Here is an 18,399-nt window from a genome sequence, read left to right as displayed (position 1 = left end):
CCACAATTTTGAGAGCACAAGAAATTTCAGAAATACATTATTCCCAAAACAAAAATGTTATTGGCCAATTAAGGAGCTACAATATTTATTTACATATGTGAGTTAGGGGCGAGGTAGTGTGTACGCTCATTTGCACTTGAGTTCGATTCATTTCCCCCTACATTAGGATAGTTTAGAATATCGCTTTGTCAAAAAAAGATGCTACAATATTTAAAAGATAGTTAATAGGCCAGAATAAAGATATTTGATATTTGATTAATTGAAGCTGTGGAAAAAGACACAATGGCCACTGGCTTACCTACCATTCAAATTTCATTGGCTCTGCCAAACCAAAAGCAACTATTGTTGGCTGGCACATTAACTCATTTTTACAGAAGCAGCAAATCTCATTTGGTAAATATTATGACAAATTTAAGGTGAAGGCGTTGTTGCAAGTTGTAAGTTGTAAGTTGTAAGTTGCACAACCTAACCAAACCTAATGAGAGAGATGTGTTTAAACTTTTAAAGCGACACTGCCATAATTTGCATTTCTCAAGAATCAAGATGATAATCACTTCTCCATTTGGTTTAACAAGAGCCTCTAATTTGGCATTATAAAGCACTTATTAAAACATGATTAAGCCTTAAACTTCCAGAAAATGACAATCAATTATTTACTGTTAAGTTCCGGAAGGGCAGCAGCAGGAGGAGGAGGAGGTTGAGATTCAGAATGCATCCCACCAACCAACCAAGAGAATGACTTAATATCGAGAAATCCAACCAAATGGGAACGACTTTGCATCTTTAGATGCTCCCACATAGAATCAACCAACCAACTATCCAACCCAATTAGCAACATAATTTCTCCAACATTCTAAATCTAAGGGAGATAGATGGAACCACCCAAAAACAGAAGTATATATTTCGTAGTAGAAAGCTTAAAGCTAAATTAATTTATCAGACCGTTCATTTGTTCTATTTGGTACAGAACATCAAAAGTTGCCTCAAAATCTCTTCTTGAATGATGCTGGCCAAGACTTAGTAGTAGCAGATCACAAAGATGAGCTTTGTCTTCTGAAGATCTTTCTACAAGACTTTAAAAATCGATGCTCGATTATGCATTTTGAAATGTTCTAAGGAAGCTGACAGCAAGGGGTTTCTAACAACTCCTAACTAGCATGAGAGCCAGTTAGGAATTAACCTTGAATTGAAAGGATAAACTTTGAGGCATGTTTTATCCACTCTTCCCCAATCATTCAAGTCCAAACAGAAGTATATATGTGCTTAAGACAACTCCAAAATCTTTATATAGCCTGAGCAACATTTCCTGAACTACACACAACCAAGAAACGAGTCCTGCTCCAACAAGCCATGAACACTTGTGCATATTGTTTCGACTGACTTGGCTCTAAACAAACTGGACAACTTACCTACAGTTCCTTTGGACATTACACAGGAAAGTTAATAGAGATGCCTTTTTGTATTCATCCCCGCGTGAAATATCGCTAGAAATAAAAAGCGTTCTAACATAAAATGTATGGATCAGTCAGGAAAGAAAAGTTAAAAAGAAAAACAGAAACAGGACACTCATAATCAGTCCACAATTTAAGGTGTATGTGCAGCAGGACAATAAGGTATGAAGCCAATTCAAAGGGATTGGTAGTCCTTTCATTTCCAGTGTACCAAAGAAGAAGCAAAAGCAACACACTCTGCATCAAAAGAGTTATGCCTTTCTCATTGAAATGGAGAAGAAAAACATTACACGTAACAAATGCAACAATCTTATTGTTTATAAATACATCAACATTCGTGTACACAAAGTATCATTATTCAGAGAAAGCATAAGCTTCTCTTTCTGGAGTAGTGGTCCATACATTTCCAGACAACAACCATTCACAAATTAAAACAGAACAAGCAGTGTGATAAATACCTGTTTCATTTGAAACATTTTATTAACATAAATATACATTAGTAGCTTCACCGAATCAAGCAACAGCCTCAATGAACTTACGTGAGGCCCAAGTCTTTGCGGCATCCGATATCTTGCTTTGCTCGACCTGCACCTGTCTCAGCTGAGGAGAGTTCATAACAAAAAACTCAATTGCCTCAGCTTGTATCCCACAACAGCGAATGATATCAACATTCTCCAAATACTTGCAGCTCTTGAACACAGAAACCATGGCTGCATTAGTAAGCCCTTTACATCCTCTCAACCTCAAATCAACCAAATAGTTACACGAAACTAGCATTGACGCGAGCTCTTTGTCCATTAACATTTCATTATAAGACAAATCCAATTTCCTCAGTTGCCTGAAATTCTGTCCTAATGTGGACAACAACCCTGGTTCTCTTTCAACCACATCACAATTTACTAGAGCCAATTCCTCAAGGCCAGAACTCACGGCGGCCCCAAGAGCCCTGAGGCCTTCACCACTGACAAGACAGCAGCTTTGAAGTTTAAGACTTGAAAGGCTTCTGAAATTCATTGCGACAGCCAATAGATGATCATTTTTAAGGTCGAGAGGTAATCGAAGGTCGAGTTTTTGCAAGTTACAATGGCTTTGGCTAAAGAACCTAAGCAGACCCTCTCTGCTACCACCATCATAAACCAAAAGAGAAGTCAGAGAATCGCAATTCTCGGCCAATTTCACCAGTACCCCATCAATTATAGTCCTACAAGTCCTGAGCTCCACTTCTTGAACACCCTGTAAACACCTAGCGAAGGACGAAAAAGACCCTCCATCACCAATCCCTTCACAGCTCCTAAACTGCAATTTCTTCAGCTTTCTACAGCTTCTCCAAAGCCAACCCAAGCCCCAATCATCAGCTCCAATTCCAGATAAACAAAGACTTTCCAAACCCAATTCTGCATCAGAATCGTCGTCTGCACAGAACCCATATTCCGTATTGACATCAACAGCTTGTTCAAGACCTTCCCCACAGCAAACCAAGATTGACAGTTCCTTCAAAGAAGGGAAATTGAGAATCCACATGAGGAACAGAGGCCTGGAGAGATTGATACACAGATAGGTGAGTTGGGTACATGCTGTAGAGAGAGAAGTGAGAGAGGAGAGGGAGACAGGACCAGCCAAAAACCTCAGGCTGTGAAGCTGGGGACAAAAGGAAGAGACTAAGAGAAGGAGATGATCAGCAAAAGTGGTTGATTTTGTGGTGGTGGGGTCAGGAGGTAAGAGAAGAGAGAGAGAAGAAAGGAAAGGGTAGTGAGAGAGAAGGGAGGAGAGAGAAGGGATGGTGTAATCATGAGGGGTAAGGCGGAGAGAGAGGGAGGTTTTGGAGGTTCGGTAGAGGTAAAGCCAGCGCTTGGAGACCAGAGAAACTGAAGAGGATGTTGATGGTGGAAGTCTTTGGAAGATTTCTTGTACAAGTTCATCACATAGCAACTTATCCATTTCTCTCTCTCTCTCTCTCTCTCTGTGTTTGTGTGTGTGTGGTGGCTGAGGCTCAATTCTTCTTCTTCTTCTTCATCAAATTGGTTCTTCTCTTCTGGTTCTTTGTTTGGAAATTTCGAGTTCGCACCGCCACCTACCACATACAAAACAAAAGGAATTGTCTTTCTAATTCTAGAGGCCTTCTCAATTTGACTATTGCTTGCTTTTTGGCTTTGGTGTGCTCTGTTTTGCTTTGTTTTGGTTTAAGTGAAATGAAATGGCGTTTTAATATTATTTATTAGATGAAGGAGTTTGCTTTAGGTGCAGTTCCAAGGTTCAAGTGCGTACAACTCACACTGAAAGCGTGGTTTTATGTCATTTACTCCCACGCCACGCGCTACAAGAAGTGTAGGAGTGGGACCTATAAACTAACCAATAAGATGATAGATTGATACATCATCCAACCGCTCACGGCCGTCTCACCTTTCTGTACTTTTATGATTGTCCGGGTCCCAAGCAAATTCATCACCGAAAAGGGCAGGCCAAGGCAATAAAAGAGATGATATGACATGCCCAAAAGAGCAAATTCATTTCATTTCCATAACCAATAGCCCAAACCCTAAAACCCTAATTCATTTTATTTCAATTCATTTCCATAACCAAGAGGCCAATATTTATAAGGAACGAAGTAATTACTGAAAGGAAAAAATTATTAGAGGACAAAGAATATATTTGTATTTTTTTTTTTTCTGACCTTGTAAACATTTGTATTTCATTTTCTTTGGGTCTGTTTAATAATAATTTCAATTTCAATTTTTAGTTTTCACTTTTTATACTAAAGTATAGATGAGTGATTATGAGATTAAGAGAGAGGATTAGAGGGGATAATGAGAGGGAGGAGTAACAAAAATGAAAACAATTTTAAATAAATTCCAGTTTTTAATTTTGTTTGCACTTTTGTTACTCCTTCCTCTCATCCCCCCTCTTATTTTCCCTCTCAACTTCATCTTCATCATCATTCTCATTTTTATCCTCCCTCTTTTTCCTCTATATTCTAACACAAAAAATAAAAACTAAAATTGAAATTGTTATCAAACATGAACAAGCTCGGGTATATTCGTCACCTAGTGGATCTGGGTACAGGTTTATGACAGAATTCGGTCATTGAATTGGAAGCTATCTATTTCCAAGTTTTATTTTATGTACCATCATACCATACGATGCCACCATAACCATATATCTCGTAAAAATATGCACACACATCCTATATATTTATATAAAGTGATATTTTACCAATCAATTGAAAAAAGAAGAAAACACCATAACCACCAGTCTGCGGTAATTTTGAATCACAACCATCTTTATTCTATTCTATGGCCTAAATTCCTTAACTTTTGTGCGAGTGTGGAATATGGTCCTTCATCTGCTTTGACAATCCAAAACAAAAAGAAATTATTCTGATGGGACCATCAGCCAACATCAACAGGCACCAGGTTAGAGTCATTAGAAATATCATAGAGAGAAAAGTTCTCTTCATTTTCTGATTTTCGGTAGGTCTAAACCAATCACTAAATTATCTGATAATTGTTTACAACATGTTAGCAACGATGAAACAAAATATGAATACACAAAACCCAGCATGGCAGGTGAACCATACCGATATAGAGGTAAGTACCACTATTCCAAGCCCACAGAGACTCCGCCCAAGACCAGAAGTCGCCGACATTAACGCCGCTGAAACCCTCGAATGCACCTTTCAACACTATAAAAGCAACTGGTGGGAACCCAATAAACCCCAGAACAAGATTATAAACCACCCTTGAAACTGTTCTGATGCTCCTAGCTTTAACATCCAGCTTTAAAGGATGAGCCATCAAGCACATTGGGACCATCAGTAACCCCCCAATTTCTGCCGTAGCAAAGTTAATGACTGACATGAGACACAAACCAATGAAGGCAGCTGACAGAGTTACTGATTTCAAGATAGCCCATTCTCCTCTTTGAGGTTGAGATTCATTGGCATGAGAGGATGGAGAAGCCAAGACAATGTACATGACCACAAGGCTGAGTATTGAAAGGAAAACCCAGATAATAAAGCTGCTTGTTGGAGTGCAACTGGGTATTTGACAGATGAAATACGGGAGTAATGAAACAGCAGAGCCCCACAAGTGCACAAAAAAAACTTTCTTCGCTGCAAAAAGCCATTTCCATGATTTGAGAGTGATGCAAGGTTCACCAAGCATTGGCCAAAGGAGCAGGTTTGTCTATTTTTAGACTATAATCGGAGTTGCTGGCATCAACATAGAGAGAAGCTGCCACCATTGGAAGTGGTGCAACCAGAAGTGCAAAAGCAATCATGTAAACTCCCACCGACACAAATTTACCGGGAGACGTCAATAGGTATAGGAAAAAGGACTGGTGAAATTTCTCTAGGAGGTTGTTTACCGACCGTATGACTCCTTCAATTAATCTGCACAAATAACAAGAAAACCTGAATCCAGATTGACACAAATATAAGGAATTTTCATCTTATTGCTTATCATGGATACAAAGACAAGTAAAATAACAAATCATGATATGACTGGAGTGGAGAAAGAGATAACAAAAGAGTACAATAGAACAAACTAAATTAAGGAGATCATAGCAAATAATACAATCTATATACTACGAAAAAAAATAGAAAATGTAGATACCCTAAGGACATTTAAATGCACCAAGTGAAAGTGAAAATGCAGATGATCCACCTATTAAAGAAAAGTTAACAGCTTTATATATCTTCCACATTCCCTTTTCTCACAATGAAATATAAACTAAGCCTTCACTCCCCAGACCAAAAAGAAAAGGAAAGGAAAGGAACACAGTCAGTACGGTAGAAAGGTTACAGACAACTATGACCTCCAAAAAACAATTCACCAATGGCAAGTATTCGTTATGAAATCTTCATTTAGATATCAAGATTTCTAGATAGTAGATGTTAATTGGAAAGTCAGATTAACAAATTTTCATGGGAAGAGATATGACTCAGCACTAACCGGCCGCTTCGTAGAAGAAAGTCATTTTGCCTGACTTTGTTATCCAAAGAAGAAACTTTGGGAAAAATTTCCAAAGTAATTGCATCAACTTGGTAATCACGAAAGGCACCGTGGGGGCCAGTGGGGACACCTAAAGCCTGACATCAGGAAGAATCGGTATATAAGTAAACATACCATTGTTGACAGAGATTAGTGGGAAAACACAAATTGTCTTATATCCTTGTTCATCAAACTGTAAACAAAGACATTTGAGACAACACAAAGAAAAGTAGACCCACCTGGTAGTACAATGAACTTGCGAGCGTAGCACTGCCCTCAATATAATCTGCAGCTGGGATACCAAATTTCCATTGGGGATTTACGCTTCTAGCCAAATGTCCTAGTGATTCAAATATTTCACCCAAAGTCTTGAGCAACTTCAAGCCAAGTAAAGGCCAAAATTTCTCCACCTTCACCCGCAAACCTTGCCTATGCACTGCTAAATAATTCACAATATTGATGAGGTCAAGATTTGGCATCTGCCCGTTGGATGCTTCAGCATAGATGCTAAGACTATCCTCATATTGTTCACTTCGATCAGCAACCTTAATGACAAGGGCTGCAGCCATTGTCCCAGCGCGTTTAAATCCATCATAAATCGTCCTTTCTGTAAAAAGGTTCTCATTCAGTCCATAAATATTATTGCTTTCTGGACACATTTCTGCATCTAGCGTGCCCGGTCCACTAAATACAGGTGTGTGATAGTCTCTTAGCCAAGCAGCAACTCCAGAATACTCTCCAAATTGGGAATCTGCAACGAGCCATATAACATCCTTGGCCAGCCAAGGAACTCTAGTGAGCAAGGAAAACACGGAGTATGCAATGGCCAAGGATAAGGCTTCATTCTGGTTAAGTTTCACTGAATTGAAAGGTGTAACCAAGACAATAGCTTCTTTCCCATCACCACGCGGTGCTCTGATAATTCCAACAGTGTTGACACCATGCAATGCACAACTGATGTTCTGCTCAACTCTTCCAGAATCAGGGCTAGAAAAGAAGTGCAGAGGGTGAAACTGATTTAACTGAGGGTGGAACTTATGATGACTAACTTCGGCGCCCAAGTTTGACATGTACTGTGATATGAGCCTTTGACTTCCTCTGCAACAGAGAATGTTATCACAAAACTTTGACAAATATCAGCTTAATTAGAGGCACGAACGCGAGTAAAAATGAGCCAAGCTGTGTAGTTCATACTATCTTCAAAGTTGATAATTTAATATGCAGAAATAGTATAGACCAGAGTTAGGAGGAAAAAACAAAAGGGTCAGCTGAAATTCGAAGAAGAAGGGCATACATTGCCGAAGAGAGAGGCTTGGAGTTCAATGAAGTCAAATCCTTGACCAATCTATTAGCCTCTGCAACCTCCTGATTGGAGAGCATAGGAGCCACAGAGCCTGATAAGTAAGCAATTGCACCCGCAGCAACAGAACCATGTTAATAATTGAACAAATAACACAAACAAAGGTGAATGAATAAGAAGCAGAGAGAGATTGAAGATGGAGAGCTGACCTGGCATAAGGGCATTCTCGGAGATGTAGGTGTTCTTGGCGAGAACCGGAAGCAGCAAAAGAGCCAGAACCCCAGCTGTGGAGAAAATGACACTGCAAAAAAAGAAAAGCGACGGCCAATCTATCACTAATCTGGGCTTGCTGATAGCGGATGGGATTGTGGTGAAGAGTAACTGATATTTTATGAAATTTAAAGAAATACTAAATATGAGATAGAGGGAAAAGTAAAGAGTACCTGAAGAGGAGGCTGTGAGAGATGAGGAAGATCCCCAACTGTACAATTGGTCTAGGTTTAGGTCGGGGTGTCTCCTTCTCAGCCACCATTCTTGGCTGCGGAATGGATTTCAAATCCAAAGGCGCTTTGCTTCGTACGAGTTATTTCTCTTATTAAGGCAAGTGACAGTTTCTCAAACAGTCAGTCGGTCAGTCAGACCCCATTTTCGAACGAAGACGAAGAGCTGAGCTGAAGGCTGAAGCTCAGAGACGACAAGATCCCGGTGGTGGACTTGAAGAGCTGTTGTTGCTTTGGGCTTTGGGCTTTGGGCTTTTTTCTTGGGTCAACCCGTTTAGCTGTATGCACAGTGGGCTTTGTGCTTTGATTTTGTCTAAATTGGGCCGTCACCGCGTTATTTTGGGGTTTTTATCAACCACTTTTCTTTATGACTCAAGTTTGCCAAACATCATGAATCATGTATCATGTATCATGCATGAGTGGAGGAAAGAATCCAAATCATAAGGTCATTTTCATCGAAAAATTGTCAAAGAGTTAAAATTATTTGAATTTTACTTCGACAGTCAAAAAAAGTTATCACTCAATATTCAATAAAAAACAATCATTTGATTGTTTTGCCTATAATCCCAAGTAAGCGATAATTGTTACTGTTTTCACTTCTTTTATTAGGCATTTGAAGTTTGCTATCATAAAAAACAAAACAGGATAGCAATTTGCCGGTTGGAGTTAATTCGGTTTTAATTGTTTCTTCTATATACCCCTTCTCATTGTCTCATCTGGCCTCATCTCTTTCTCCTTTCTCTCCCATGTTATAATGCCCATTTCCACTGCCAAACCGAACCGCAGTCATATGCACTGATGCAATCAAAATTTGGGGTAGTTTTGCTTTCTGCAGCTTCTCGTTAAGGAATTGATCACAACTCATGGAAAGAGTTAACGAAACAACTCCTGAATTTGATCCCATGCTGCGACCTTAACAAGTGTTTTTGGCTCTTCCCTCGTGACCAAACCAATCCAACCTTCCAAATACTGCCCGGAGAAGAGCGGCAGTAATTCACTCGATAGTCACCAGTCAAAGACCAGCTCAATTAAACTTTGCAGCACATTCTCAATGTGGTCCAGTTCAGAACATCCATAATGCAGTGATCAAGATGACATCGATGCGAGAATAAATGATCAAGCAAAAGAATCTTAACAGGACATCAGAGTGCAAAGGGAAAGGAACCAATCTTGCCTCATACCATATAACCCTTTTATTAGCTACCTAAACAAACAAACAAAACTCAGTCCTATCCAATTCTTCAGAAAGAAACATCACCTGTGACCATAAGTCATCTCCCTCATCCAAAAGCACCCTAAGAGCAATAGCAGAAGTTTGCTACAGTATAACAATGTCCTCGCTTTGCCAGCAAGCACAAGCCAATCAGACACCAACAACTGTTAAAGCCGCTCCTACAATAGCTATATAGAAAGTCCCTTAAGCAGACCAGGTTCAGATTGAACACATTGCCAAAATGTACCCAATTTCTGAAGCTATCAATCATTCCATTTTCATTTATAACTAAATCCCAGCAAGCAAACACAGAATCAAAACGAACAAATTCAAATTGAGCAACTGATTGACATATAAAAATGAGCAACGGTCCACAAAATCCATTTCAGTTTTTTGTTGGCATAAGTAAACAAAACATCTAATAAGCATAGAGTCTAATAACATATCTCAGTAATAATAAAAGTAGCCAATTATAAGATAATGGAAATGCTTTAAAATGATTAGAAAATCAAAACGGATGAGAACCTAAGCAGTGAGCACGACGGCTCCACCAGCCTCCTTGATCTTCTTCTCGGCGGTCTTAGAAATCAGCTTGGCCTTCACAACCAACGGCTGCGAGCTAGGCAACACGCCCTTACCCAACACCTTGAAGTAGCCGAACTGGGTGACGTCGAGCAATGGGGCCTCGTTTCCTTTGGCGGCCTTGTCCTTCACATCCTGGGGTACAAGTGACCACAGCTTGTCGAAGGTTGACGATGGGGCAGTGGAATTTGTTGCGCAGCCTGTGGAAATACCTCATACCGACTTTACCAAAATACCCCGGATGGTACTTGTCGAAGAGGATCCGATGGTGGTGCATACCTCCGGCGTTTCCGCGACCGCCTGGATGCTTGCGGTGCTTGCCGATACGCCCATGCCCGGCGCTGACGTGGCCACGCTTCTTGCGATTCTTCTTGAACCTCGTCGTCATGAGTCTTTGTCTCTTTGTCCGCCTAGGGTTTCTGAGTAGCGGCTACCAATGAGTGAAATGGAGGTGCCTGCTAGGGTTTCTCGGAAGAAGAATGTATATTATATAGGGAAGGGGGTTTATCTTGAACGGCGTCGTAAACTGCAAGGATAGATGAGGGGAGGAAATGGACGCTGGAACGCTGCGTTTTCTTTTTTATTTTGGGCCGTGGGTTATGTCTTCTCGCTTCCATTGTATCAGAGAGAGTCCGGGTTTCCCGGGAAATAGGCTTTTAAGATTAGAGAATGGATCTACTATAGTTCGACTTGGGCTAACTAAACGTTGGGCTCATTGATTATGTTTCTGTACTATTATTTTAGAGAATTATTTTATGATAGGGTTAAATGTCAATCATGCTAACTTTTTTTCAGGACTTTCTTATTGAGATGGACGATAATATACTCAACTCACACACACTACATGAATGCTATGACTCGAACCCATGACCTTTCATGAGGGGCGCAATTGCTCCACACTACCAATCATGCTACTTTTTAAGTTAAATAAGTTGAGCAAACATAGGCTTAATCAAGTTGGCTATAGTAGATGTATTCCTCACTATACACCCAAGTTCAAATCCTCTTCCCCATAATTTAGATTAGTTAAAAATAAAATATCTATTGTATTAAAAAAAAAAGGTTAAATAAGTTGAATAATATGTATAAATTAAGTTTGTGTTAGTAATTTAAACATACACATACATACTCCATGCAATAACTTCCTCTGACTTACATATGCATATCATGTTTACTAGTTGTAACTAAAAACGGTTGATAAAAAAAATTGATGTTAAACGAACTGCAAAAATACATCATACTATCAAACTATTTATTAACTCACTAATTTATCCATAATATAAAATAACTATAAAATATATATTAAATTATGAAACAAATATAATTTTAATAAATACACCTCACTCTCCATCAATTGTGAAAGAAGTTGATGTGCAGCCAAATTGCTTTATGGGTCTTCACCAAATTTGGTTGCTCGACTTGTTAATATATATTGTTGTATTGGGGTTGCTTGATATTGGCATGAGAGATTTTGGTTTGCGTTTCCAATATGGCTTCCTTGTCTGAGGTCGTTCAACGACCTCTGGTTGCGGCTGCTGCTTGCTGTAGCTTCAGTTTCGGCTGACATTTCTGATAAATTGCCATCTCACAGATCCACTGACGTGTGTTCTACTTCGGATTTATCACATTCTTCATTGCATAACACCTTTCAATATTCAAAATCATCTTGGGTTTCACACATATCGGTTTCTAAGCTTGCAAACTTCTCTTTATCTCCATAATTTGAGTACATTTTAACTTACTAATTTTTCGGGCGGCAAATTTGTTCCCAAGTTGCTATATTCTTTGGTTGCATTTCACATGTTCTTCTTAATTTGTATGGTTGCAGACTTTGTTGTGTGATAGTGTGTTATATTTTAATTTAAATATTACTGTAAAGTCATGAAGATACACACACAATTGAGAAATAATATGAAAACAAAGAAGGATGAAAACCCTTGTCCATCCTTCTACAACGGTGGGTTTTTTCAAGCTTGTAAATGTATTTCATAAATAAATAATGTGTGTTAAAGGACACTCAATATGTGTTGTGTTTATTAGCATGACCATGGAGTACCACGGTGAATTTGGCAAACAATCAATCAGTCTTTTTCATCACCCCAAGGATTGCATAGAGCGACCTTTTGCTTAGATGTTTACTTTTTATCTTGATGATTGAAATGCTTTGTTGTCTTAACTGAAGATACAATAGTAATGCCCTTTCCATCTTCTACAACGTGGGTTTTTTCGAAATCATTTGCATGTCCACCAAAGTTGGATTTTAAAGACTTTCTTAAGATATGAAAGAAAAGGATTGAAAGAGTTTTTAGAACCAACTTGAAACAGATTACAGGATACATCATCTGGAATTAATCATCGAGAACTTGAAACAGATTACCTGTAATACTGTCAAGGAAAAACCAATGTTGTCGCCCCCAGTAACTTGAGATGCTTCCAAATCGAGATTCCAATTTACATCTGTTGGCATTGATTCCAAAAGCTCCCCAACAACAGCATGGTTCTCTCTCCGAAGAATTATGCTAGGGAATTTAGTTTCAACGTTAAAACTATAGGCTTTACGTACATAAATAAAAACCTAAAAACTAGAAATAAGAACACATTAACAATCAGAAAGAATCTCACACCAAATATCAGAACAAACAACAGCATCTAAAATTGAATCAACAAGTTCTTTAGCTGCGGCCTGTGCTTTCCCTGCCGGAGCCATCACAGATGAGACGGGGCTTACCGCAAAAAGTTTCCTGTTGCTAATTCATAATTCAATATATTTGAAGCGTATAGCCGACCGCTGTTATACTATATAAATATTAATATGTATTTGACAGTATAGCCGTCTGGCTATCCTCTAAAAATATTATTATATTTTAAAAGTATAGCCGACAGACTATTCATTTTAATATCAATTTATTTTAACTATATAGCCGCGCGGCTATATACTATACTATTAAAATATTCGTATATATTTAAAGAGTATAGCCGGATGGCTATATATTCGAATTGTGAATTATTAACAGGAAACTTCAAATGGGGAAACCGTGAAAAAAGCACAAACTTCAGAGCAGGGGGCACTATGCGGTTCCGCCGAGCCACTCCCTAAACGATGAAAATTAAAGAGTAAAACAACTGAAAGCAGATTTCCTGCTGGTTTCTGGATTTGTGAACAAGGGGAACATACTAGTGTGCTCATTTGGAATTGGTTGTTCATCATTCCTATCCTAATCCTGTCTATCACTGATACTAGGCCTTCCGAGTGGAGTAGCTAGTAGCATTCCATTTCAACTTCCAGTTTCGAAATTTGATTTTCGATGGACGTGTTCCACTTCCACCAGTCGAACCTTTGCTCTCTCAGGCCAAGCCCAAGGAAGAGGCCTAGCTCCTCTTATCTCCATCACGGAAAGCCTCTTCCTAATCTCAGCACTATATCCATACCCCAAATCCCAATTCACAGCCTCACATCCAAACCACCCCGCCGCTTCCATATCCGAAACGAGGCTGTTGAAAAATGGGTTGGGCCTTTTGGTTCAGCATTTCCAGGTGGTTGTTGTAGTTGGTGGAGTTTAAGTGAGCATGATAAGGAAGAGCAAAGCTGCACGGTGGCGAAGCCCATTACGCTACTGCACGCTCTTCGTCGAATGTGGGATTTGGTGGAGAGTCATGGATCAAGATGGGTTATCTTTGTCGCGTTTACTTCTTTGATTATTGCTGCGGTGCGTTTTAATTATTTGCCTGCAATAATTGAACTTGCTTTGGATATTGGTTTTGTCAGTGTTTAAGATGCATCACTGCATAGTTTGTGTGAGCAAATTAGCAACTTTGAGATTGAGAGAAGTAAACATATGTCGTTGTTAAATTTGACACATTTTATTACGTGTGTAAATTGTAATGTTTTTATGTTTTCATGTTGCAGCTTTCTGAGATTTCTATACCAAGTATATTGGCGGAATCCATATTTGCTGCTCAGAGTGGTGATGCTGTGGTTTTCTCTAGGAACTCAAAATTTTAGCTTTTTTGTGTATCACTTCAGGGATATGCAGGTCAGTCCTTATATTCACTTTGATTGCAGAATCTGAAAACATTCTTTTCTTTGTTTGTACAAGAGTTGGCTGTTTTGTGATATGATGTGATTATTTACTATGTTTCATTTGAATTTCAGCGGCTTGCGAAGTGGTTGTTTTGGGATTGCAAACATTATTTTGGTGAGTGGTTCTCTCATTCCTTCCCAATAATAAAGAAAGAAAGAAAAAAACTTGAAATCCAACGAGCTCTACACAAGTGTTAAATCCCTGTAGTGTTCTTTTTTAATAAATAAAAAATAATAAAGATTTGTGCATTTGTGCTTTCTCTGTTTGAAAGCATGGTTTTATCTATTTTTTTAACTTCCGGGATTGTGATCTAATTTCTTTATACACCATCTGCTGCTCGAAACATCATAATGCAGATGAAGCGTCTCAGGGAAACTCTTTACTCAGTTCTTCTTTTCCAGGTTTGTGTTTCATTTAGTAATTGCAACAATTGGGTGTGCCAATTGTCAACAAATTTATTTAAAGCAATGTTGACTTGCTTGATCTTCGATTTTATTCAATTCTGTACTCTATTTTGGTGTCATCTTTGATGTAGGATATATCCTTTTTCGACAGAGAAGCAGTTGGTGATTTGACAAGCAGACTTGGGGCAGATTGTCAACGATTATCTCTTGTTATTGCGAATGATATTAGTTTGATCTTACGCAATGTTCTTCAGGTTGTGGTTCTTACCCTTCCCCTTCCCCAAATGTGCATTTGATTTTTTTAATAGTCTAGTCTAAGTTACAGTTTTTCTATATTCAGGGGATAGGTGCACTGATCAATTTGCTGATATTATCTCGGCCTCTCGCATTATCAACATTGTTTATCTGCTGTGTGTTATCTATGATTTTTCTTCTTTATGGACAGTAAGCTTCTTTACCTTCTTTCTACTTTATATCTGATTTGGATTTTTTGAAGCTTGAGGTTATTTATACCGCAAAGTTCTGCTATAACAATAAATGAAGAAGTGATATATTTGATTATTTTATATTTTATAGGTACCAAAAGAAAGCTGCAAAGTTAGTCCAAGACTTCACTGCTGGTGCCAATGAAGTATAGACAGACTATAGATCCAAAATGCTCCAAAATTTATGTTAATCTTCTTTGGTTGATCACTTTCCTATTTGAATGTAGGCTGCGCAAGAAACATTTTCCTTGATGAGAACTGTCAGAGTTTATGGAACTGAAAGAAAAGAATTTGGAAGGTGTATATGTGACTATTAATTTCCCGTTAGGCATTTTCTTTTTACTGCCGTCTTTCTAATAAACATAGCACAAGAAAGTCTGAGAATTCTGACACCTAAAGCATGCATCCTATGTGATATTAGGTTCAAGCAATGGCTAGACAAAGTTGCTTTTGTAAACATTCGAGAGAGTGTGGCTTATGGATTCTGGTGTGTGAGTTTCAGTACTCTTTATCGTTCTACGCAGGTTTGGCTCTCTTTTAGTTAACTATCATAAGGTATTGGGTCTTAAGTTGCTGGTTTTCTGAAGTGAGAAAGGAAAATGTCTCAAGTTATTGCATTTAAATGAAAATCTATTATTTGACTCCACTTTGTCAAATCACATCTACAGATTATTGCAGTGGTGTTGGGAGGAATTTCAATTATGAGTGGTCATGTATCAGCTGAGCAACTAACTAAGTATGTACTGTATTGTGAGTGGTTAATTTACGCAACTTGGAGGGTCACAGACAATGTATCATCAATGATGCAGTCTGTTGGAGCAAGTGAAAAGGTTCTTCAGTTAATGGCCTTGTTGCCCAGCGACCAAGTCTTATCAAAAGGTTCTTTTGATTAAAGACTCTTAACCCTGCTTTATGTGTTGCATGCTGCTTAGAGGTGCTTTAGAAACTAACGCTTGTGCTTAGAAAGATAAACTTATCTGGAATTACATGTATCTTCAAATGAATTCATATAATTTATTTTTCAAATGTATTTATCATAAAATGGAATCTCACTGTCTGCAGGTGTGAAGTTGCAGAGGGTAATGGGACATATTCAGTTTGAGAATGTTTCTTTTCGCTATCCTTCAAGGGCAAAAGTATGTCTTTTTTGGCCTAAATAATTCCAATTTACTCTTCCATTGCATATTTTCCTTTCAAATGTTTTCTCATATTATCCTTTTTAAAAACTTCTCTCTAAAATTTTAGCAGACCCCCATACTAGATGACATAAATGTTTCCGTACAAGCACATGAAGTGGTTGCAATTGTAAGAGATAGCTTTGCTTACATTATAATTCCTCTTAGAGAGCAGGAAATTTTCAAGGACTGACTTGCATCTAAATTTTGCCAAGGTTGGTCTGAGTGGTAGTGGGAAAAGCACATTGGTGAATCTTTTGCTTCGTCTTTATGAACCAATTACTGGTCAGGTAAGCTTCTTCTTCTGAAAATTTGTCATCCATCGCTCAGAATAAGTTCATTGTGTATTTTCCACCATTTTTGTTATTACATCTTAGACTGTCATCAAATTTTGTTCTGAAGCTTTTTGCTTTGCAGATTTACATTGATGGTTTCCCTCTCAGAGAATTGGATATCAGGTGGTTGAGAGGAAAAATTGGATTTGTTCCACAGGTTAGAATACACAAACTGCAAGACTTACTTAAGAAGCATACAATAGAATTGTAATATAAATTTACGTTTCAGACAGGAACCTCATATATTTCATATGAGCATAAAGTCAAACATAGAATACGGTTGCTCTAAAGATATTAAAAAAGAAGATGTAGAATGCGCTGCAAAGCAGGCCTACGCTCATGATTTCATCTCCTCTCTTCCTGACGGCTATGAAACCGTCGTTGACGATAATTTACTCAGCGGGGGACAAAAGCAGCGAATCGCTGTTGCCAGGGCCATTCTTAGAGACCCAGCTATATTGATCCTTGACGAAGCCACCAGTGCTCTAGATTCTGAAACCGAGCACTATGTTAAGGCAAGCACTCTCTCTCAAGATTTAAACTATCTGTCAACTCAATTGTTATATATACAAGTAAGTTCTAATGCTGCTGGCTCTCATATCCCTTTATCTCCAGGGGGTTATTCATGCATTAAGAAGTGACATGAAAGCAAAAAGAACTGTCATTGTCATAGCACACAGGTGAACTTCTTACAACAACCACATTCTTCGCTTTTCTTTTCTTGATATCTTCTGCATTATCCTTAGCATGCGTCGTTTTGCAGGCTGTCAACCATAAAAGCTGCTGACAGAATCATTGTAATGGATGGTGGTCGAATCACTGAGGTCAGGTTTTATTGATTTATTTAATTCTGTATTTAAAAAAGGATGCGTATATTATTCAATATACGCATACAATCCGAATGTCCGGTTGTCCTTGATTTATGATTTGTGTAATGTGAAGCTCCCTGTGCAGATGGGTAATCACACAGAGCTCCTCGAGGAGGATGGATTATATGCAAATTTGGTTGGAGCTCAAACAGATACTTTGGCTTGACCCAGCAATATGATTCAGATGTTCTTTTGAAAACACTAGTGATATAGCGTTCATCCCATTTTTCTCCCCATAAGGCTCAATTTTGGATTTCTCAATTGTGTAGTAGACTGGGCCTGGGCCTATATATATATTTTTGGGAGATTCACTATTATATTCAATATAAGAGCCCAAATTATAAAAAAACCATATATGAAATAGACTTTAGAAACATACCCAAAGCCCATTTACAACATAACAAAAAAACTTTTAACTTCTTTCTAATTACAAAGTGCTATTAATTTCTTAAAACAAACTCAACCCAAAAACCTCATAAAAAAGCCCAAAATACTCAATGAGGCATCAAAGTAATTTAATAATTAAAATTAAATTCAATAGGGCCAGCTGTCATTTTTTGGGTATGTTTATAGAAATTAAATAGTATAAGATTTATTTATAGTTTTAGTGCTAAAAAGTGAAAGAAGAAAAATCATCTTGGGCTGACGCATGGTGGACGGACGCAGAACATCACATACAACTTAAAACTTACAATACAAGAATATTGCTTGTACAGAGGAAAAAGGGCATTGATTTGCAGATTATATGTCTCATGTTTGAATTTTCATGACATCTTAGTTGTGTATAAGAGAAACTCCCCTCTCTTGAAATTAAAAACATAAAAGTTACCAAAAGAAACTCACACAAAGAAAGTTATTGAAAGAATAAAATCAGTTTTGATCCTTTTTTCTTTGTACAAAACAAACTTTTATTAATCCAATAATAAATTACAAGAATACAAATTTATAAATAAACTTAATCCTAGACATGTATTTATAAAAAAACCCTAACACTATTTAAACATAGAAACACACC

The 18,399-nt window shown here is 38.1% G+C and overlaps 3 protein-coding genes, 1 long non-coding RNA gene and 1 pseudogene across 5 annotated transcripts; 1 reads left to right on the top strand and 4 right to left on the bottom strand.

Moving 5' to 3' along the window:
• Positions 1–1,689: 1,689 nt before the first annotated feature.
• Positions 1,690–3,631, bottom strand: LOC103329802 (RNI-like superfamily protein). The gene has a single exon (XM_008232318.3). The coding sequence runs from the start codon at positions 3,387–3,389 to the stop codon at positions 1,965–1,967; it is 1,425 nt and encodes a 474-aa protein (XP_008230540.1). The 5' UTR covers positions 3,390–3,631; the 3' UTR covers positions 1,690–1,964.
• Positions 3,632–4,883: 1,252 nt separating this feature from the next.
• Positions 4,884–8,435, bottom strand: LOC103329801 (GPI transamidase component family protein / Gaa1-like family protein). Its single transcript, XM_008232317.2, is given in 7 exon segments — positions 4,884–5,606; positions 5,608–5,838; positions 6,401–6,537; positions 6,679–7,537; positions 7,734–7,833; positions 7,949–8,040; positions 8,183–8,435. Coding segments are annotated over 7 exon segments (2,148 nt in total). The 5' UTR covers positions 8,272–8,435; the 3' UTR covers positions 4,884–4,966.
• Positions 8,436–9,786: 1,351 nt separating this feature from the next.
• On the bottom strand, positions 9,787–10,517 carry LOC103329800 (large ribosomal subunit protein uL15x pseudogene; annotated as a pseudogene).
• A 797-nt stretch (positions 10,518–11,314) lies between these two features.
• Positions 11,315–12,849, bottom strand: LOC148918055 (uncharacterized). The gene is made up of 2 exons (XR_016126276.1): positions 12,412–12,849; positions 11,315–11,663 (listed from the first exon to the last, which is right to left on the bottom strand). It is a non-coding gene; the product is annotated as an uncharacterized LOC148918055 (long non-coding RNA).
• Positions 12,850–13,599: 750 nt separating this feature from the next.
• On the top strand, positions 13,600–17,762 carry LOC103330161 (ABC transporter B family member 26, chloroplastic-like). Of its 2 annotated transcripts, XM_089050731.1 has the most exons (18): positions 13,600–13,741; positions 13,942–14,068; positions 14,188–14,230; positions 14,473–14,517; positions 14,672–14,774; positions 14,861–14,964; positions 15,097–15,151; positions 15,233–15,303; positions 15,427–15,529; positions 15,674–15,884; positions 16,068–16,141; positions 16,251–16,310; positions 16,396–16,470; positions 16,598–16,672; positions 16,749–17,030; positions 17,131–17,195; positions 17,279–17,339; positions 17,458–17,762. In XM_089050731.1, the coding sequence occupies exons 6-18, from the start codon at positions 14,942–14,944 to the stop codon at positions 17,548–17,550; spliced, it is 1,248 nt and encodes a 415-aa protein (XP_088906857.1). In that variant the 5' UTR covers positions 13,600–13,741; positions 13,942–14,068; positions 14,188–14,230; positions 14,473–14,517; positions 14,672–14,774; positions 14,861–14,941; the 3' UTR covers positions 17,551–17,762. The 2 variants fall into 2 exon arrangements, with proteins under 2 accessions (XP_088906857.1, XP_088906856.1); XM_089050730.1 differs by lacking the exons at positions 13,600–13,741; positions 13,942–14,068 and having other exon boundaries at positions 14,652–14,774; positions 16,254–16,310; positions 17,470–17,762.
• Positions 17,763–18,399: the final 637 nt, after the last annotated feature.

Source organism: Prunus mume, linkage group LG4 (assembly GCF_029339155.1).
Source record: "Prunus mume cultivar Tortuosa linkage group LG4, ASM2933915v1, whole genome shotgun sequence".
Classification (NCBI taxonomy): Eukaryota; Viridiplantae; Streptophyta; class Magnoliopsida; order Rosales; family Rosaceae; genus Prunus; species Prunus mume.
The sequence above is the reverse complement of the archived record's forward strand: the minus strand, read 5'-3'. Positions and strand labels throughout refer to the sequence as shown.

Excerpts from the sequence above, each read along its gene's own strand:
- LOC103329802 (XM_008232318.3), bottom strand. The coding sequence starts at position 3,389 with ATGGATAAGTTGCTATGTGATGAACTTGTACAAGAAATCTTCCAAAGA.
- LOC103330161 (XM_089050730.1), top strand. The coding sequence starts at position 14,473 with ATGAAGCGTCTCAGGGAAACTCTTTACTCAGTTCTTCTTTTCCAG. Across the intron at positions 14,965-15,096 it reads ATTTTTCTTCTTTATGGACA|GTACCAAAAGAAAGCTGCAA; the intron begins GTAAGCTTCTTT and ends TATATTTTATAG. Across the intron at positions 16,471-16,597 it reads ATGAACCAATTACTGGTCAG|ATTTACATTGATGGTTTCCC; the intron begins GTAAGCTTCTTC and ends TTTGCTTTGCAG.